The sequence below is a fragment of the Microtus oregoni genome, unplaced genomic scaffold (assembly GCF_018167655.1).
Source record: "Microtus oregoni isolate MIOR12 unplaced genomic scaffold, Mior012 000007F_ref0000211, whole genome shotgun sequence".
Lineage (NCBI taxonomy): Eukaryota > Metazoa > Chordata > Mammalia > Rodentia > Cricetidae > Microtus > Microtus oregoni.
Window position 1 is genome coordinate 32,423,137 of NW_024543066.1, and position 21,763 is coordinate 32,444,899.

The window sequence follows — 21,763 nt, forward strand, 5'->3', positions numbered from 1 at the left end:
ACACATCTAGGAAGAGGGTACCTTAACTAGGAAAACACTTTCATCAGATTGCCTGCAAGTCTGTAGGGGATTTCCCAAGTAATGATTGTTGTGGGAGGGTCCAGCTCACTGAGGGTGGTGTCACCCTTGGGCAGATGGTCCTAGATTGTATAGAACAGCTGACTGAGCAAGCTGGGGAGCAAGCCAGTGAGCAGCATTCTTCCAAGGCTTCTGCTTAATTCTTGCTTTGAGTGCTTAGTCTGGCTTCTTTCAGTGGTAAACTTGATGTTGCAAGTGTGAGATGAAATAGACCCTATCTTCTCCAGTTGCTTTGATGATGGCGTTTTAGCATAGCAGTAGAAACCCTAACTAAGACATTGACACATCTTACAGTTAATTGAAAAAAATTTTCAATTGAGAAATTATCTTTATCAGATTGGTCTATGGACGTGTCTGTGAGGGATTATCTTGATTGCTTTAGTTAATATAAAATGGTTCAGTGCACCATGAGTGGTGCTATTTTCTGGGTGGTACCGGGTGGTTCTGGACTCTAAGAAATCTAGCTGAGTATGAGGCTATGATCGAGCCAGCAAGCAGCATTTCTCAATGGTTTCCTTCAGTTATATACTGTGATCTGGAAATGTTAAGCTAAATAAATCTTCCCCTTCCTTAAGATGTTTTTACTTATTCAACTATACTGTATATGTAACATATGAACTTTTATCTAATATTGTACTGAATCATTTTTAAGTATAGATCAGCCATTCAGAACATATTGAGAGTATAAATATGAAGCTCAAAATTTAAGGTACCATTAAATGATTGATAAGACAGCATGCCTAAGGAATAATTAATGTTTGCTTTTTTTTTCTCTTTATGTTAAGTCTTAGTCATTTTAGTATGCTGTGTCAGGAAAAGTATTATTAGGAAGTGCTCTGGTGTTTTATCAGAACATTTTAAGTTTTAGTAATTGATGTTCTTCTAATTTATTTTGCCATCATCCTTTTTTAAAGAAGATAACAAAGAGTGTATCATGAAAGTGTACCTAAGCCTCTGGGCCTTACCACTACTGAGGATTTTGTCCTGGGTTACTTAAAGAAGAACAGATCCCCTTTTTTACCTGTAGATTTTGCATCCATGGATCTAACCAACTGCAGATAAGAGATTTTTTTTTTTGTTGTTGTTTGTTTTTTTGAGACAGGGTTTTTCTGTAGCTTTGGAGCCTGTCCTGGAACTAGCTCTTATAGACCAGGCTGGCCTCGAACTCATAAAGATCTGCCTGCCTCTGCCTCCCGAGTGCTGGGATTAAAGGCATGCACCACCACTGCCCGGCTAAAAGATATTTTTTTAAAAAATATGTAAAACATGTACCAAACATGTGTAGGCTTAATTCTCATTATTAATCTGTAAGCAATTCAGAATAATAACTTTTGTGTGTGACTATATGGTATAGAGTGTACATCATTTAGAAATAATTTGAAGAATACAGGAGACTGTATGAAAACTATGTAAATACTATGCCATTGTCATTCATGATTGTAATATCTACTTTGGGGAAAAAGGGAAGTTTAGAGTCAAACCCCTGGTGGATACATTTCACAGATACTTTCTGAACATCTACTTTTATGTAGGGTACGAATTCTGTTGGCTGTGCAAGTTGAAGTTGTGTAAGTTAGGTGAATTCTGACCTCAAGACTATTATTAAAGAGCTTTCCAATAGGCATTTGCTTTGAGCTCCTTAACACCCTCCCTCCTTCTCTCCTGCCTCTTTCCTGCTCCTCCTCATTTTTGGACAGTCTCTTTACTTAGACTAGGGTGGGTCTTGAAACATACAACAGTACCCTGCCTTTGTCTCTCAAGTAATAGTGTTACATGAGTGTGCCACCACACCTTTTTTTTTTCTCTTTTCTTTTTCCTTTCTCTCCTCTCCCCTCCCCTCCCTTTTCCTCCCCTCCCCTCTCCCCTCCTTTTCTTTCCTCTTTCCTTTCCTCTTTCCTTTTCTTTTTAAATCAGAAGACGTGAGTCTTGGCCTGCTTGACTCAGTACTTGAACATCTTTCTTCTATCTGCATTCACTCCCATCTAGTGTCTTGGTTTTGGCTGTTATGTTTGCCTTTAGATTATGATTCCCAAGGTATGCATCTGTAGGCAACAAGACCCCTTCCAGAAACTTGAGTTGCTGCCTACTGGCTTCTTCCCTATGACTTTCTCAGCCTGCTTTCTTGTAGTGTCCAGGATCACCATCCAGGGGTGACAACACCCACCAGGGGTTGGGCCCTCCTGCATCAATCACTAATTCAGGAAATGTCTTACAGGCTTGTCTGCAGCCTGACCTTTTGGAGGCATTTTCTCAGCTGAGGTTCCTTTTCAGATGACTCTAACTTTTGTCAAAATGACATAAAAACTAACCAGCACAGAGTTCTTAACTATAAAAGAACCAAATGTAGTTTTTAATTTTCTTTCCATCTTCCAAATACAGAAAGGAACACCAGAAGTAGACCACACAAGAGACTGCAAGGAAACCAGCAGTGTTGGTCATGGCCTTTGCCTTCGTAGTTGCATCACAATGAGTGGAACACTTACAGCGTGGCTTGGAAAGAACATGATTCCTTAGACAACTGTTTAAAACTGAAACCCCTCCCCCATCATCAGATGAATCAGATTGTGAGGAATCTGAGTGTTCTGGAATATGAGGGAACAATTAGGAGATGATGTCATTTGCTGAGGAAAAGGCTTACTGTAGGAAATTTAAGGTTATTGCCTGCACTGAATATTTGCTGTTGTAAGTATTTTTAAATACTCTAAAGATTTTTAAAGTAATCTGTCCTGACTGCTAGATGTTTGCTTTTGAATTTTATGCTTATAAACATCCATGGTATCAAGCTTTATGTGTATACATAAGTATTTCTAGAGAATTAAATCTAAGGTGCATGTTAGTGTGTATCAGATTTAAAACTTTATCTGTCTTGGCTGAGTGATGAGACTAGCTAATATTCCCATCACTAGTATTTTCAGCTGACTGACCTGTATATAATCTGTTACAGAGTTTTCATATTTTTAATAGGATTCTTTGATTTGATTGTGAAAATGATTATTTTGCTAATATTTTCACTAGTTTTATGATTAAGAATTTTAGTATATTTACTGGTTATTTCTGGTCTGTTGTGATCTATCCTTCAGTTTGGCTTTGTAACACTGTTCATAATTTTGTCTTGGTTATTCAATCAGACCAAGAGAATATAAAATTCTAGACAACATTTATTCCTATGGGCATGGTAGGCTCTAACCATTTAGCTTTGTAGTCTGCCTGTTTTATGCTAATGAGTAGGAAGCAGTGGTGTATTTGGAAAAGTATTCGGTGACTGATATATATTATAGTTATGAAGTTATATGACATTTAGCGTTAGGGGAAGCTGTGATGGTGTCTAGTCTGCTGTCTTCATCTTAGATGAAGCAATCTACATTTGCTGGCTTGCTCAAAACTGTGGAGTAGTGAGACAATATGGGAGCGTACCCCAGTATCATGTCAGCCTTTGTTAGGTCACAGATTAACATGTTCCCTGTAGCCTTTATAGAAAAAGTTAACTAGCGTTGAGATTTTTTTTTCTTTTTCTTTAGATCTCTTTAGGTTCTTCAGCATTCATGTATACAGTGAGGAAGGTGGTAAAGTTTTAGTTGATATCTCAGTCAAGCTACATTTAAATAATGGGAGCATTTGAAAAAAGTTATTAAAATGGGTCCTGATTTTATATAACTATTTGGTCATTTTGTTATAAATCTGGCAATAATGGAAAATCTTTCAAAAATTTTATTCCTGTTTTCTGATGGCTGCAGTGTCAGCAAAGCATATAGTTAGCTCTTGAAATAAACTTGTGAACAGTGTGGAAAATAAAAGTATTTAGGGATGGGCATTTAGCTCAGGGGTAGAACACTATTTGCCTAGTGGGTACAAAGACCTGGGCTCAATCCTCAGAAACAAACATACAGAAACTCCAAAACAACAAAAAAGGAAAGGTATTTGTACACTCTGTGTGGTTAAGAGAGAAATTTTACAAAAAGCGATAGAACAATATGAAGGGGTAAAGAAAGAAAGGTTGTAGTGTACTTGCTTGCACACTTGAAGTTTTTCAAATTGTTTTTGTTTGTTTGTTAGATCAGACTAACTTCGAACTCACAGAGATCCAGCTGCCTCTGTGTGCTGCCTCCTGAGTGCTGGGATTAAAGGTGTGCACCACCACCACCCAACTCTCAAATTGTTTTTTAAGTTAACATGAAATAATAGAACCCTTGCTGTGGTGTTTTGAATGAGAACTCCCTCACCCCTATAGGCTCATATGTTTGAGTTCTTGGTTCACAGTTGGTGAGAATGTTTGAGAAGGATTAGGAGTTATGTCTGGGGTGAGCTTTAAGGTTTTGAAAGCCCACACCATTCCCAGTTAGCACTCTGTCTCGCTGCCGCTGCCTGGTGGATGTTCCCTCATGATGTGTGCTCTCAGCTACTGCTGCAGTTGAATTTTTAAGTTGAAGAAACAGGCAGGCAGGGCATAACCAGTGTAGTCTGACTGCATATGTGGAAGGTGCTGTACAAGCATGGAATGTTGCAGAAGTACACAGAAAGTAAAAATCACCAAGATTAGATGTTGGGGGAGGGCTTTAAATGAATAGGTGTTTTTTGTTGTTGTTGTTTTTGTTTTTTGAAGAGGTATAGTCTCTTGAATCAGAATGGGGCACAATTATTCCTGGAAGGGAGAGCTTTGGGAAAGATGCATTTTCTCCTGGAAGCAGGTCTGGGTCCCCGGTAGAAATTCACAAAAGAAGATAGACAAAAGTTAGTTGCATTTGGAGAGTTGTTAGCATAGATGAATTTGTCAAAGCCATAATGACTGGACTAGCGAGATGCTTGTCTAATTTAGAGGCTGGATGACCAAGATTTAGTCAGGAGGAAATAGAATCATGGAAGGAACTTAAGGAGGCATCAGAAAGAGAGGAATCTAAAACAGAAGTCTCAAGAAAAAGAAATTTAATTGGCGATCATATCAGGAAGATTAAATATAATATGAAGTAAAGGGGACTAGAAGACTCATTTTATTTTTGTAGCTTTTAGTTGATATATAAAAATTATTTTCTAATGTGGGCATGGTGTTGTATTCCAAGCCAGAGGCTGATTACTATCACTGATTACTAGCACTGTTTCACAAATTGTTAAATACGATTTTCCATTTTTATCACATTTTTAAAATTTCATTTATTTTTCTGTGTTTAATTTACTTTTGAAACAAATGTTTATTTTGTTGGAATTCAGAGAATGTATGCTGTACATGGAAAATGATTTGTAATTTATTTTTAAGCTGAGGAAATATTATTTATATATATGTAAGTAGCTCCTAAATATGAATTGACATTTGTTAGTTATTTTGTTTTGTTTGAGGAATGATAGTTAACTAGAATAAATGGATAAAGTGAGCAAAACCAGGTTTTTGGGGAGATATGAAAATTGTCAATATACTTTAAAGAAAATATACATTCCTTTTCAGCATTAAAGTACAATCCACAACCTTTTTTGTGTAAGTGAATATATTGATGTCTTTGATCTCCTACAGTAGAACTTTTAAAACATTTAAATGTAGTATATTGTGGTGTTATATCTGCCCTCTGCTGGAGAAAATATATTTTTGCTAATAAACAAAATCACTTTAGTAAGTTTTTTGAATGAAATAATACTTTGTAACTTAAGAGTGCTATAAAATAGAGTTTGGGGAAAATACCCTTCTTATTTAAAAGAGATGTATTCTTTTTTTTTTTTTGCTATAGTCCTATATAGTAAATTGTTCTGTTTAAAATGTCAGTAGTGCCCTTGTTGAGAAATACTTATTATACTAGTGATTAATACTGCATTGTGGCCGTGTGTGTGTGTGTGTGTGTGTGTGTGTAGTTGTATTGTTGGAATTTTTCTGCAAATTCTAGATCTGCTCTATTTACTGTGGAAGCTACTAGCTGTATGTGCCTATTTAACTGAATTTAAACATTCAGTTAGTTTCGTTAGCTACTTTTCAAGGTTTAATAGTCATGTTTAGCCAAGAGCTGTGGGTGTTGGACAATGTAGACTGTATAGCTCATTTTTAATATCACAGAAATCTCAATAAGGATGTTAACATTAAAAAGTTATATTTTATTAAGGCATGGAGCTCTGGCTGGCCATAATGAACTAATCTTATAGCTTGGTCTGGTGAATTTCTGATCCACTTTTCTACTTCCTTGCTGTTGCTTTTATTATGCCTCCAGCTCCAGCCTTCACAGTTGAAATAAGGGTTATAATTTTCATGAAGTAACCACTGTTCTTAAATTTGTAATGCATTTGTTTCTTTGCCATATAACCTTTTCACATAGAACACTTTCTACATAAATAATTAACTGAAGGATTTTTTTGGTAGGGTAGAAGATGGTTATTTATTGTACTATGTAATTACTTCAGCTTGTATGTATTTATTGCCAAATGACTAGTTTTCTCAGTATAGAGTATCGAGTATTTCCAGCATTTTGATTCCTTACTATGAATATTTGAGATAGAAAGTTAGAAAGTATGACCATAGCTGAGGTAAAAGCTACTTTTCCTTTTTGGTGGGTTTGGAGTGGAAGGCAGCGTGAGTCAGTACATAGAGAATCTAACTTTATGACAGTGTGCATGATGGCGTAGTCTGTATTCCACTGGTTGGAAAATTCAGACAGTTGAACCAGTTTCTGATGATTATACAACTGTAGGCTTCCTAGCCAGGATATGGACGTGGATATAATTCACCAGTGACTGATTTTACTTACTACTACTTTTACTTGAGTGTGTGTGTATAAATATATATGTATATCTGTTTAGCTGTATACATATTTCCACATGTGTAGATTAAAAATCGTGCATCTCAAATCAAGATATGGAAGGTTACATCACCATAAAGATCTCTCAGTTGCCCTCTCATAAATATACACACATTTCTATTATTTTTTTTTCACATGCCTAACTTTGGAAGACTTGAGTTTCTGTTCCACTTTACAATTTTTTTTCCCATTTAAAAATGTTGTGTAGGATCTAGAGAGATTGCTCACTTGGTAAGAGCATGCCCTGCACTTATACAGGACCTGAGTTCAGTTCCCAGCACCGCAGTTGGGTAACTCCAGCTTCAGGAGATCCATACCTCTGGCCGCTGAGTGCCCTTGCACTCATGCGTCCATATCCACACACAAACACAGACACTTTATGCTGCTTAATTTTTCTCAACTTGACACAAGCCTAGCCACATGTGGGAAGAAGGAATCCTAGTTGAGGAACTGCTTTTGTCAGATGGGACTGTGGGTGTCTGTGGGGCATTTTCTTGATTGGTACGTCTACCCAGTCCACTGTGAGAGGTGTGGGCCTGGACTAATAAAGTTAGCTGAGCAGGCCCTGAAGAACAAGGCAGGAAGCAGTGCTTCTCAGTGGTTTCTGCTTCAGGCTTCTGCCTTAGGCTCTTGCTCTGGCTTTTCTTGGCTTTAATCCTTATAAGCTGCAATCCTTTCTTCAGGTTGCTTTTGGCCATGCAGCAAAAGAAAGCAAACTGAAGTTTCATTTTTGAAGTAAATGGCCAACAGTGCAGTTTGCTGACTTGTATGGTAACTGCATGTTTAGATTCATAAAAACTAAAATGAAGCAAACCCAAGCTGATCTAACTTTTCAGTTTTTTTTCCTTTCTTCCTCTTTTCTTTTCTTCATTTCCTTTTTTTCTCCCTTCCTCTCTCTCTCCCTCCCTCTCTCTCTCTCTCTCTCTCACACACACACACACACACACACACACACACACACACACACATTTTACTTTTGTGACAAGGTCTTGTTATGTATCCTGGCTTGGCTTGAGCTTATCTTTGTGACACAATCTAGATAGTTTCCTAGAAGTAAATTAAGTTTATTGTAGGTTACTTACCTAGTTTTATTTGCCATTTCTTGACAACTTATCTCTTTAGGAATGCTGCTTTAAGTATTTTGTTTGCCTTTTAAGTTGTTTTAGTCATTGTGTTTCACATTTGGCTAGAAATGGAATTCAGTGTGTTGTTTTAGTAGTAACAGACATGGAAATGTTTTAGTTTTACTGAAATTTGCATGTCTCCCAAGTTCCTTGAAGATAATAGTTGTATTCAGGTTTATCTGTAACATCTGTCCTCGTGCATTTCTTAGATAACTTGGAAAAAAAATGACAGAATTACTGATATTGATGTTGCTACTACTCCTATGTTCCAGTGAAAGATTGGCATTACTGACCAAATAATACATATTATTTGCATTAATCTTCTACTCTCTGAAGACTAAACCAGTCTGTAGAGGAAATTTCTTAAGACATAGTCTTCATTTATGTTTTATTTTACTTTGCTAAACACTGATAGCACATATTCAAGCCGTATGCAAACATTTGGTTATATACTGTACTATGTTATTAAAACTGCTTTGTGTTTCATCTCATTCACTTTTATACTTTTGAAAACATCTGTTAACATAATTATAGCTTGCTATTCTTAATATGGTACAAAATTCATCTTCATCTTTGTATTTCTTATGCTAAAAATAAAAAGAATGCCCATTTATTCTATAGTTATTTTGTTAATTTTTTGATTTATCAGTGTTATTATATGTTATATCAGAGCCATTAAAGGGCATTAGTCAACTCTCTGTTATTTATGAACTTGGTGAAAGAGTAGTTAGACTCTACAGTTAGTTCAGAATGTTCTTTTATCCAATAGTTTCTGCTTTGTTTATATGAACCTTTTTTTAAAGTATCAGTTCTTATACAGAGAAACATTAATTATCAAAATTATTTTCTCCACTATAGGGCTATTATAGCTTTCATATTAGTATTTTTATGAACTCCTGAGTGCGAGAATGAGTGGATCTCTAGTTCTTGTGACTTCTCCTGGGGCTCTTTTCCTTCTGTTGGTTTGCCTTGTCCAATTGTTTTATTATATTTTAGTTTGTTGTGTTTGATTGATATCTCCTAGCAACCGTTCTTTTCTAGTGAAAGACTGAAAAGGAGTGGATCCAGTCGGAGGGGAGGTGGTGAGACACTGGAAGGAGTAGAGGGAAACTGTAATCAGGATAGAGTGTATGAGAAAAGAATCTTATCTTTAGCAAAAGGGGCGGGAAGAACCATAGACTAATGGGAAGGAGGATAGATTTGGCTAAGAATTTATCATGCTGTGAGAAGATGAGCAGTTGAGGATAGTAACAAAACGAAGATATTTATCCCATAACAGCTGCACTCAAGAAATGAGGATATCAAGTTCACCAAAGTTTGGATTTGGACAAACAAGCACCTACTGACCATCTCAGAAGCACACATCCCCTTTTTCTTGTTACAAGAAAATGGTTAACATTCTGGCCTTCCTTGGTGTCCATGCTCGCCTCTCTTAAAAAAAAAGTTTCAATCACCATTGCTAGTGTTGAAGTTAAGTGGAAATTGAGCACGGGTTTTTTTTTTAATTTTATGACAAGCAAAAACTAATAACTTGAAATTATAGTAAAGCTTTTCAGAAATCCATTTTCCTTGGCTGAACTGTTCTTTGTCAGTCACTTCTTCCTCCCACCCCAAATCCCACCCCAGTCTGTGACAGGCCTAATCCTTACAAGTGACTAGAATTCTTCTGTATTCCTGTGAGAAAATAAATGTTCAAAGAAGAAAAAAGGAAACAATGATTCTTACATACAATGGGATGCACAGGTGGCTCTGGGACCCCATCTGGTGTAGCATGAATAATAAAAACACAGAGACAGATATGGGGGTTCAACCTGTGTTGTACCCGCATCACATAGAACCCCAAAACAAGACCACCACAGAGCCAGGATCCGATGCATTGTAATCCAACACACTAGCACAACAGGTGGAGGAAAACAGCCCCTAGCCCTCAGAGTAAGGGGTTTTTAAAGGGAAAAACTGCAAGCAGGGTAGCACAAGCCTTGGTGTTTCAGGATTGGGTAAAGGCATACAACCTTTTAATTCGTTGGTTGTGGTATGGGGGATTTCAAAAACAGTGGCTATCAGCAGACAAAAATTTTAAAACATTGATTAATCAGATAGCTACAAGGATGTTTGAAGCAAGCAGATGTTGTTTGGATACCCTATTGGGGTCACTTTGACCAGGGCAGGCACAGTTTCTTGGAAATGTTTATGACTTTGCTGGGGCTGCATTCACTCCTCAGTTTGGCCCTGTCTAAAATGGAATTCTTTCTCAAAATGGAGTTTGTTCTGCTCCTTCACCTGAAGATAAGAAAAGCAAAGCAGCCAACCACTAGAGAGCCATTTTACCTCTACCAAGTCTTCAGACCAAAGGGACAGGATATTGTCTCCATGAATTCTCAAATTCTACACCACACTGAGTTCCTGTCTCTTCCTTTTTATATTCCTCTTTCCACCCAGCAATTTTCCTCCTGTCTCCACCTCCCTAGTGCTGGCATTAAAGGTGTGGGATCCCAAGTGCTGGGATTACTTTTGTATGAGCTCTGTTTCTTTTTTAGATAGATTCAACCTTGCGTAGCCCAGGGTGGCCTTGAACTCACAGAGATCCAACTGCTTCTGTTTTCTGAACCCTGGGATTAAAAGTGTGTGCCACCATTCCCTGGCCTATATGGCTGACTGGTATGGCTGCTTTTCCCTCTTATCTTCAGGCAAGCTTTATTTATTAAAACACTAATATACCACTATAATTTGATGTAGACCCATGCAGGCAGGCCTTTGTATACTGCCTCAGTCTCTGAGTTTATATTGTATTGGTCCTGCTGTGTTTAGAATTCTTGTTTCTTTGGTATCCTTTCTCCCCTCTGGCTCTTACATTCCTCTCTGCAGGGTTCCCCTGAGCTCTGAGGGGGAGGAATTTTAGGGAGACACCCCTTTTTTAGTATTCTGACGTCTCCCACTCTCTGCCTATAGTCTGGACGTAGGTCTCTGTATTTATTCCCCTTTTTTTGCCTGAGGAAATTTCTTTGATGATGGATGAGCAAGGTACTGATCTAAGAGTATAGTAGAATGCCTGTAGGGGTTATTTTGGTTTTAATTTTTCCTTAGGTCCCTGGTCTCAAGTTTTTCATAACCCAAGCAGTATTGGATATGGGTTCCATCTCATGGAGTGGGCCTTAAATCAAATTACTATTTCTTACCCACAGATGGACTGATACCTAAGTTGATTCCATGACTTGACTGGTATGTGGAGTGGCTGTGACTAGAACAGTTTCTTGTGGCTTGAATGGCATCCATCACAGTTGTGTTGTCAGTACTTGGAAGGAAACCTCCTGGAGGGTTCTGCTGTGTGAAGCCTCCTTCTTGTATTGGTAGTTGTATTGAGGAAATGGTCCCTGAGCAGCCATAACATTCCTCTGTACAACTCCAGAAATCTCCAGGGAAGTGGCTGCTTGATTGAAAGCTCCCACATATTTTGCAGAATGGCATGGCTGAAGATGTGTGTGCTGCCAATGAAGTATACCTTTAAGCATGGTAGAAGTATCATGCAGAGTCCCACTGTACTTAGGAACCACAGACAGCAGAGTTGGCTCATTTCTGGTTCACATCTTTGCCCTATCTGGTATAGTTACTTGGTTTTGTTCCCCATGGCATCCAAAGGGACAGGGAAAGGATTGACAGATTTGAGTCAGCCAGCCCAACAATTCATGCCTAAGTAACTTTAGTCATTTAAGTAGGAAAAACATCAAGGGCTACTTACCATACAGATTTAACATGAAATCAACATTCTTCAGTGGACTTTAGCTAATAATGCTTAACCCTTTGCAAAATACCATTTTGGAAGGTTGGGTATTCCTGATCTGCCTAAATAAACAAATGTGTGTAAGAAATATGCATGTAGTAGTCAGTGTCTGTGTCTTGGAACACATTTCTTATGGCTTGGTGAGTTCTATATGTGGTTATTGTGTGCTGAATGTTTGAAGACTTTTAGGATTTTGCTTTTCAAAAATGTGGTCATTGAATGACGTCATGGGCATCTTGGGAACTCAACAGAAAGACAGAATTCTTGTTGTCAGTCCAGGAACTGCAGAATTAAAGCTAGTGTTGGCACAGAATCCTAGGTAAAACATACAGTAAACTGATTTCCAAAGTGGTTGCACAAGTTTGCATTCCCACCAGCAATGGATGAGTGTTCCCCTTATTCCACATCCTCTCCAGCAAAGGCTATCATTGGTGTTTTTGATTTTAGCCATTCTTACAGGTGTAAGATGGTATCTGAAAGTTGTTTTGATTTGCATTTCCCTGATCGCTAAGGAGGTTGAGTGTCTTTTGGCCATTTGAACTTCTTCTGTTGAGAAGTCTCTGTTCAGTTCAGTGCCCCATTTTATAATTGGGTTGATTAGATTTTTACGGTCTAGTTTCTTGAGTTCTTTATATATTTTGGAGATCAGACCTTTGTCTGATGCGGGGTTGGTGAAGATCTTCTTCCAATCAGTAGGTTGCCTCTTTATCTTAATGACAGTGTCCTTTGCTTTACAGAAGCATCTCAGTTTTAGGAGGTCCCATTTATTCAATGTTGCCCTTATTGTCTGTGCTATTGGGGTTATACGTAGGAAGTGGTCTCCTGTGCCCATGTGTTGTATACTACTTCTCATTTTCTCTTCTATCAGGTTCAGTGTGTAGAACGTCAGCTTTTATATGTGCATTAAGTGTTAGTGAAACAAACACTTGTCTTCTTACCACCTTCAGCAGCACAGAATAGCCAGTGCCCTCCAGGCCTGCATATCATTCCCAGATATTTTTCTCTGATCACACCCTGTTTTCTCATTACCAGATCCTACCTCAGAGGTGTAGAAGCTTTCAGTTACTCCAAGTTATATTTGCATATTTTCAACTTCACAAGTGGTTTAATACTCTGTATTCCTTTTAAAACATTCTAAAATCTGATACTTTTGAGATTCATCATTGGGTACAAGGCTTTTTGAGGCAGTCTTGTTTTTGTTATTGCAAGCACTTTTCCCCACTGTATTAGAGCACAGTTGAGGCCCTTGTAGTTTAAAGAACATTTTGAGCGTGTGCTTATTTTCATATTTCTTGGATAAACATTTTTTTCTCTCAAGTACCCACTTGTTTTTATCCACTCATTGTTTTTTTCTGTTTGTCCTTTCTTACTGATATTTGCATTTTATTTAGATATAATCATGCTATTTACCATAGACTGACTGACCCTGAACTTGTGAGCCTTCTGCCTGAGCCTCCAAAGTTTTGGAATTATAGGCCTGCATACCATTCACAGAAATATTTACACTTTTTGAAAAATGAGTGTTCTGCCCTTGGAATCTTAACTATTCAAGATGCTACAAGACAGTCACAAGTTTGAGGTTAGCCATGAACTGTTAAATGAGACCCTGTCTAACAAAAAACAAACAAAACCTTTATTTGATTTAGTTAACATTTTAATTATTATCTTAGTTAATAAGGAATTTTTCATTGAGGTATATAACTGCTGTTCAAATATGCATAGTGAAAACTGTTTGAATTAATTAGTTTTAAATTCTAGGGAAACATTGCCAGGAAAGCAAGACCAGTAGAATGACTAGAGTTCTTTTCTCTGTGCATGTGATGTATACAATAAATATGGGTGTGCATGCTCTTGTGTGCTTCTGTGGAGGCCAGAGCAGAATATTGTCTGGTATTTTCCCAATGGGTCCCTGTCTACCATGTTGTCTTGACAGGGTTTTTCACTAAATCTGAAGCGCACAGTTTTGGCTAGGGTGCTTGCTGTCCATGGATCTTCTGGCTCTGTCCTCCAATGCTGTGGTTATAGGCATACACTGCCATGCTTGGAATTTTACGTGGATGCTTGGGGATTTGAACTCAGGTCCTCATGCATGGATAACAAGTACTTCTACCCACTGATCCATCTCCCCAGTCTTGACTAAGGTTCTTAAAGATTGGTTTGTAACCTTTTAGTGCAGGTCTGGCATGGCATTCTGTGAAACTGTTGCCAGTATCATTTAAAGAAACTTGAGCATGTGATTTCTATAACTATTAACAACTGTTTATGAACTAGAATGCAACTAGTGTACAGTCAGGATGTTTTAGTTTCTAATACTAGTTTTTCCTTTTTTTTTTCTTAATTAGGTCCCCGATGGGCTTCCTGGAATATTGGTGTGTTTATTTGCATCAGATGTGCTGGAATTCATAGAAATCTTGGGGTTCATATATCCAGGGTCAAGTCAGTCAATTTAGACCAATGGACGCCAGAACAGATACAGGTAAACATTACTTAAAAAGAAATTATTAAAAATGTATTTTGAATAACTTTAAAATACTTAATCTTTCTTGTGTCTAAGGATTAATATTAAAATACATGCTGAAATGGTATATGTCATATTAAAATTTGGATTATTTCACTTATTAATTCACTGATGTTAATTTCCTGTTGAGTCTGTGGTAGTCAGTTTCAAATCCATTTTTCTTTTTTCTTTTTGTTCTAAAATGTTGATTTCACAGTTTTTAAAAATGTTTTATTTGAGTTGGTGAAATTTGCCTCTATTAGTTTAATATTCCTGCCAGTAGAGGGAGTCTGAGTAAAGATAAAGGGAAAACCCTCCTCTTGCCTGAAAACTGACAGGAAGACTGTCTCTTCTGTCTAGAAGTGTTCCTGGGGTGCAGGAGGAGGCTAGTAGTAGATGACAGTCCAATGAGAAAGTGCTGTTGTGTCCAGTTTTGGTTTGTGGAGAGCAGTTAGCTTTGTCACAGATAAATTTACAATTGTATGAGTTTGCTGTTCTTCCATGGTGACAGTTCTAAATCTTTAAAGTCTTACTTTTTAATCCTTCAGGTTAGCTGCACATGTAAAAACAGTTACTTTTATTGGTCTTACTGATTTTATTATGCCCTTTGAAATTGCCATTAAGACATTCTGAATATATCAATACACAGCCATCTTTTGGTATCACAAAAGATTATTTTCAGGATGCCTGCTAGATAGCCAAACCCACTGATGCTCGGGTGCTTTTAATAGGTGGAATAACATTTGCACATATCTATTTATACACATTCTTGCACATGCTTGAAATCATTCCTTGTTACTTACAGTATTGGGTACCACTTAGATACCCTTAGATAAGCTATTTTGTTCAAGGAATAATGACAGGAAAAGGAAGTGGATGAATGCTCATGCATGCACACAATAATACTATGTTTTGTACAGATGTGGTTTTCCCTCCTATTTTCAGTCTGTAGTTGATAAAAGGCTTCAGATGCAGAGCTCAAAGATACAGAGGACAATGGTATTTGGGGGACTTCAGTGATACACGGACATACCTCAGAATTAGAAAAGATACACCTACGTGGTTATGGGCTATGGTAACAGAATTTGTAAAGACTTTTAGGCTATAAAGTCAAGTATAGTTGATTTAGTTCTGTCTTAAAATTACCTTCTGAGGTTATTGTTGGTAAAGGCTATACAAGCAAATATTATTCTTTGAGTATTTTCAAAACCTCGGGGGAGAAACCATACAAATTAGATCAGAGAAGGAGAACTTTTGAATACTTCATATGAGACAGTGTTCTTACTAGCATCTCTGTAGCAGATGTGGTAATTAAATGACATGCTCTTTCTTAAGAAAGAATGATGAGTAAATTAAATATTTAAATTGCACTTGTAAATACTTATAGAGGATAAAAATTGAAGACAAAGGATGTGTACTTTTTAATGGCTCATTTTAAATAAAAAAAAGACTCATTAGACACTCTGGTTCTTTGGAAATATTTTAATAAAGACCATTGAGAGAATTTGAATAACAGATTATCTGAGGCAGGTAGTTGTACATTTTAGAGCATAATTTTCCCATCAGAACTATAGTTAACTGGTTTTTGTGAAATAGATAATAGGTACTTGGCAGCATACTGACATTTTAAGAAATTAGGAATTTTAAAAACAAATTATATACAATATTTGAAACATATTTGAACTTTTTTTTTTTTTTGAGACAGGGTTTCTCTGTGGCTTTGGAGCCTGTCCTGGAATTAGCTCTGTAGACCAGGCTGGTCTCGAACTCACAGAGATCCACCTGCCTCTGCCTCCCGAGTGCTGGGATTAAAGGCGTGCGCCACCATCGCCCGGCAGAACATATTTATTAACAGATGTTACCTGTCAGCTTCTTGAAGTATGAATCATTATGGGATGTAAGACTTTCTAATTGTTTGTCACCAGTGAATACTCTGTCTGGCCCATAGTCCGCAGAGCTCTTCTTCCCACTGTGCCTGGATGAGAAGTAAGGCTAGGATGTTCTTGGGAATCCAGCGATAAGCAGTTGTTTTACTTTAGAACTTAGTCACATAAACAGGTGGCCATCTACCACTTTGTGGTGGGCTCTGCAGGTACTTGTAAGCCATATGAAGTAGTTACTGTTGTTTTTAAAAGTACTTTCTGAGATAGTCAAATTAAAACAAGTTAAGTTGTCATTGATAATGCTGAGTTTTGTTCAATCTATGTTTTGGCTTAGAATATTTCAAGGCAAGTTGATTCCAGCAAGGCAATAGAACAAAATCATTAAGACAGACTGCCAGGTTAGACTTGTATGGCTTCCCAGGCTATTTGATTTCAGGAGGCATCAATGTTCTATTTGTATAATAAGAGTAATATTGTCTGCTTTGTAGGGAGAATCAAATGAGTGAGAATGGGTGAAACATGAGCTGGTATAGTATCTGACACATTTTAAACAAGCCATAAATGCTAATAAATTATTATTAGTAGTATCCATTTCATTTATACATTATATAAAACCCTCAGCATTGTTACCATGAAATATCTCAAGCAATTTAGCATCTTTCTGATAGATTGTGATGAGTTGGTTTCTAAATTTACTGCTGAGGGTCTATTATTCTGTATTATTGAATATTAAGAAATTTCTCTTTGAGAGTACTAGCCAAAAATAGTAATTTCATTTATAATGGTTAATCTTGATTGTCAGCTTTACTAGGATTTAGAATTACCATGGTAACAAAACTGGGCATCTCTTTGAGGGATTATTTAGATTAGGTTAATTGAAGTCGAAAGACCCACCCTAAATGGGTTGCATCATTCTATGGACTGGGGTCACTCTTTCTGAATAGAAAGGAGAAAGTGAACTGAGCACATCTTCAAGAGTCAAGAGACTCTTGACTACATGTAGGGTGACATACTGCCTCCTGCTCTTGCTGCCATACTGTCCCTGAATATATCCCCTAGAACTATAATCCAAGATAAATGTGTCTTTCCTTAAGTTGTTTATGCCCATCATTTTGTCACAACAAGGAGACAAAGAACTAATACAGATGGCAAGGCATTTTGATACAATAGGCATGAGCCACCATGACTGACAACTTTTGACTTTTCTTTTAAGGTAGCCTTGTTCTTTTATTTTATACACCTCTCTCCTTAGTGATCTTCATATCGTATTTAAAAGCAAGGTTACTTGCTTTCTGTGACTTTCTTGTTCTGCCTCTCTTTTACATTTCCCCCTATATCTGCCTGGCCCTGCCTCCCAAGTGCTGGGTTTAAAGACGTGTGCCACCACCGCCAGGCCTAGCACTGGGCTTTTTATTTGTGCTAGCCCATGTTATCTAGTAGGGGCATTGTCAGCCCATTATGGAATAAATCCACTTACACTCTTTTTATATGTGTGTGTATATGCATTTTAGGAAGCTTGTACAGATTTGAGGGTCTTTAGTGTTAGTTATCCCTCTTTACCCTGCAACCCATACCCCAATTTAACCCTTTCTGTTCATTCATTCTCCTTTTTTCCTTTATTCTACTGTGTTCTATCTCACTTCTTTTAACAGTTCCCTCCCAGCACTATGGCCCCTTACTGATTCATGACCTCTATGAAATACACATATGTGAAGATTCAAAGTTAACATCCCGAAGTGAACGAAAGCATATGATGTTTGTTGTTCTGAGTCAAGGTTACCTCGCTCAGGATGGTTGTTTGTAGCTTCTTCCATTTACTTGTGAATTTCATAACTTCATTTTTCTTAACAGCTGAATAATAGTCCATTGTGTACCATATTTTTGTTACCCTTTCATGAACTGTTGGACATCTAGGTCATTCCTGTTTCCTGGCTATTGTGAATAGAACAGCAATGCAAATGGATGAGCAAGTATCTCTTCGGTAGGATATAGAATCCTTTGATTTATATGCAGGAATGGTATAGTTGTGTCATATAGTAGATCTGTATCTTGGTTTTTGAGAAACCAAGACTGATTTCCATGTTAGCCACACCAGTTTGTACTCCTACTAGCAGTGACTAAATGTTACCCTGTAGACTTCCAAACATTATAGGTTATTGTTGATGTGCTTCTCCAGAATTTGATGGTAAGACCCTGAAGATACCTCTTAGAACATTGAGAGATCAAGCTGGTACTTACCTGGGAGCTTCATCCCACTGGCTAACTTTCACAGTGCTGCAAGGTGGTTTCCATGCTACTAGAAGAGAAAAATAGTCATCAGCTTTACCCAGCTGTGACTCCTGAGAGCTATGGTAACAACCAGCCTGTTAAGACATGCCCACCAGTGCCTGGGAGTAACCAGCTGCTTTCTGATTGGACGTAAAGCCTGCTCCACAAAATGAAACTGATATCTGACATCACTATGGGTTCAAGAACCTGTAGCTAGGCTTTAGGGGAAAACCAACTACTATTATTCTGCTAAATGGGTATAGTATTAAAACAAATCTTAATGACTTACTGTTGTACACTTAGATTAGTGTACCTCTCAGCCATCATCAGATATGCTTCTTTTTGTGGTGGACAGTGATTAATAAAGAGATCCATAAGTGCCCAAGGTCTCTTATTTAAAGCATTCAGAATGGGACATCTAAATCATATCATACACTTGCCTCTCAAGGCTCAGGGTGTGGAGGAAGCGGAGGAAAGAGTGTAAGAGTCAGGGTGGTGAATAATTACATTGAAACTGTTTTTTTGCATACAGCAGGGCAGTTGTATATGTGAACAGTGGCTATGGCAGATTGTATGAGACCCGCACAAACTCAAGCCATACAGAGTCAGTATGAAGGATGTGGGGTAGGTAGGTAGGCTGTAGACATGAAGTTCCACCTCTAGCAGAAGAGTTATTGGCAATTGATAGTTGCTGGAATGAGGATGAGGAAATTCAGTTTTCTTTTTTCTTTCCTTCCTACCTGACTTTGCTTTTTCGAGGTAGGATTTCTCTGTGTAACAGTTTTGGTTGTCCTGTGTCGTGGATCTTGTTTTGTAGACCAGGCTGGCCCCAAGCTTACAAGAGCTCCACTTGCCTCTGTCTCCTGAGTGCTGGAATTAAAGGTGTGCGCTGTCACCACCTCCTGGCCATTGTCAGTTTTCCTTTAGGATGTGACAGCCACATTCCAGTCAGTGGAGGCCCCACAGCCATATAGCAGAAAGAGAGAGTCTAATTCTAAAATGTGATGTGTAATGAAACTAATAAGAGACTAATTACAGACTATCTATTCACACAGGTGCAAATACATCAGGGTTTGAGAATATCTTGAAATTGTATAAAGGCCTCCTCTAAACTTATACCATCAGTAAAAGTTTGTATTTTTTATTTTTTAAAACACTAATTAAGGGCTGGCAGGATGGCTCAGCGGTTAAGAGCATTGCCTGCTCTTCCAAAGGTCCTGAGTTCAATTCCCAGCAACCACATGGTGGCTCACAACCATCTGTAATGAGGTCTGGTGCCCTCTTCTGGCCTGCAGACATATACGCAGACAGAATATTGTATACATAATAAATAAATAAATATCAAAAAAAAATAAAAAACAAATTAAAAGACAGCAACCTCCCTCCCCCAGTTTCATGAAGCTGAAGGAATGGACTCTGTTTTAAACATTTCAAAGAGTTCCCAAGACAAGAAATGGTGAACCTTCTTTTCCAGTGGCTGGATTCCAAAGGCCACCCCTGAAAGGAATCCTGTGCCTTTTGACAGCTGTTGTAGTGGTAGAGATGAGTCTGTTGATGGGAAGACTTTCTCTAGGAGTTACCAGCATTCATTTCACTTTGATAATTAATTCTTAAAAAAAAATCACATATTAGTTTAGGTCATTTAAAATCTTACTCTATCGTTGAAGATTTTTGCTGATAGAGAAAACAGAGCAAATTGCTTCTCTTTCCTATAAAATACATTAAACTTTTAAGATCCCCAAGCCATAGTATTATATCTAAGAAGATGATCCTACTGAGAAAAGATGTAGTAAATAAATGCCACGAATCTGTTTTGGATTCAGTTTTGAGTGGAAGATCTACTTGGATGACAGTTTTTTGAAATTCATACTGTTATTTGGCTCATAACCTTTTGATCCATCAGAAGACTTTGTTCTTAGTTGAAGGACAAAGTTCTCCACTATAGTTCAGGTTCTAAGTTCCCTCTTAAGCTTTTTTGTAAAGTTTTTTTTTCTTCTTTTGGATTTTCGAGACGGGGTTTCTCTGTAGCTGTTGGTTCCTGTCCTGGAACCAGCTCTTGTAGACCAGGCTGTCCTCGAACTCACAGAGATCCTCCTGCCTCTGTCTCCCGAGTGCTGGGATTAAAGGCATGCGCCACCACTGCCCGGCTTGTAAAGTTTTTTTTAAAGATTTTTTTTTTATGTGTGTTTCTATATACACTCACACGTGTGCAGATTCTCAATGGTCAGAAGAGGCATCGGATCCTTTGTACCTGGAATTACAGGTGGTTGTAAGCATTTGGATGCAAGTACTGGGAACTGACTTGGGTCTTCTACAAGAATAACAAGTGGTTTTTTTCTGCCTAGTCCTCTCTCCACCCCTTTCTAAAAAAAGCCTTTTTCCACTTGTGACCTATTTGAGTGTGAAATAGTTAAATAGATTGGGTTTATGGGTATGTAAAATGGCATACAAACCAAAAATTTATTGATAATAAATAAGATTATTTTAAAGGAATTCTTTAGCATATATTTGAGTTTACTGTTTATGATGTTAAAGAGAAAGGGAAATTTACATACTAATGAGTACTTGTTGATTGTTACATAAAATGTTTAATCTTAGCTGAATATTTGATATTATAAGTTAATGAGCATCTTTAACAGAGTTATTTGATATTTTGATTTTATAAACAGCAATGCTAAGAATGCCGCTTTGTATGAGTAAATAGCACAAAATGGCAGAAGTATGTTTAGGGCCATTGGAAAATCTGTCCTAATCCTAAGCCAGAATTTTATGCTTTATATGGAATTCATACCAGCAACTTAAACAACAATTTTTCAAACTGAACACTGTAACCCAATAAAGGAATGGTGGTAGGCACATATTAGAAGTGTTTGTATTCTGTGATAATGTTCACACAAGGGAAGGGCAGTGTGCCGTAGAAACTGATTTATAGCATCTGTAGTCATCTTGAGCCCTGACCTGTGTTGCAGGCAGTATTCATTGGCACTAAATGGTGTGACAGCTCATGCAGTTCAAAATGTAACATTGTGTGTTCAAAACCTCTGCTGCAGTGAAGTCATGAGAATTCCAGAAGCAGTTTGGACTCTATACATTTGACTTTGAATTAATTTTCAGTTGTTACATGTTGACAAACCTTTTATTCTTGCCACATTTTTTATGCCTCTTCCCATTCAGTTCCATGCTGTTATTAGTATTTTAGGGAAAATGCAGAATTAATGTCCCTTCTCTCATTTTTTATTTTGTTTGGGGAAATGGAAATAATGGGCATTGCACAAATGCCCAAGATTACAACATTGTGAAAGGAATACTTGTCTCTTAATTCTACCATCAGCCATCTAATTTTCATAGACATAGCCATGTTAATCAGT

General features: G+C 37.5%; 1 protein-coding gene across 2 annotated transcripts in view; it reads left to right on the top strand.

Annotated features, from left to right (window-relative positions):
- Nucleotides 1–21,763, top strand: part of Smap1 (small ArfGAP 1) — an 84,534-nt gene that overhangs the window by 18,227 nt on the left and 44,544 nt on the right. For both annotated transcript variants that reach the window (XM_041655573.1, XM_041655574.1), the window contains exon 2: nucleotides 14,090–14,223. In XM_041655573.1, coding sequence (XP_041511507.1) covers nucleotides 14,090–14,223 — 134 coding nt within the window. The remainder of the gene's footprint in view (nucleotides 1–14,089; nucleotides 14,224–21,763) is intronic.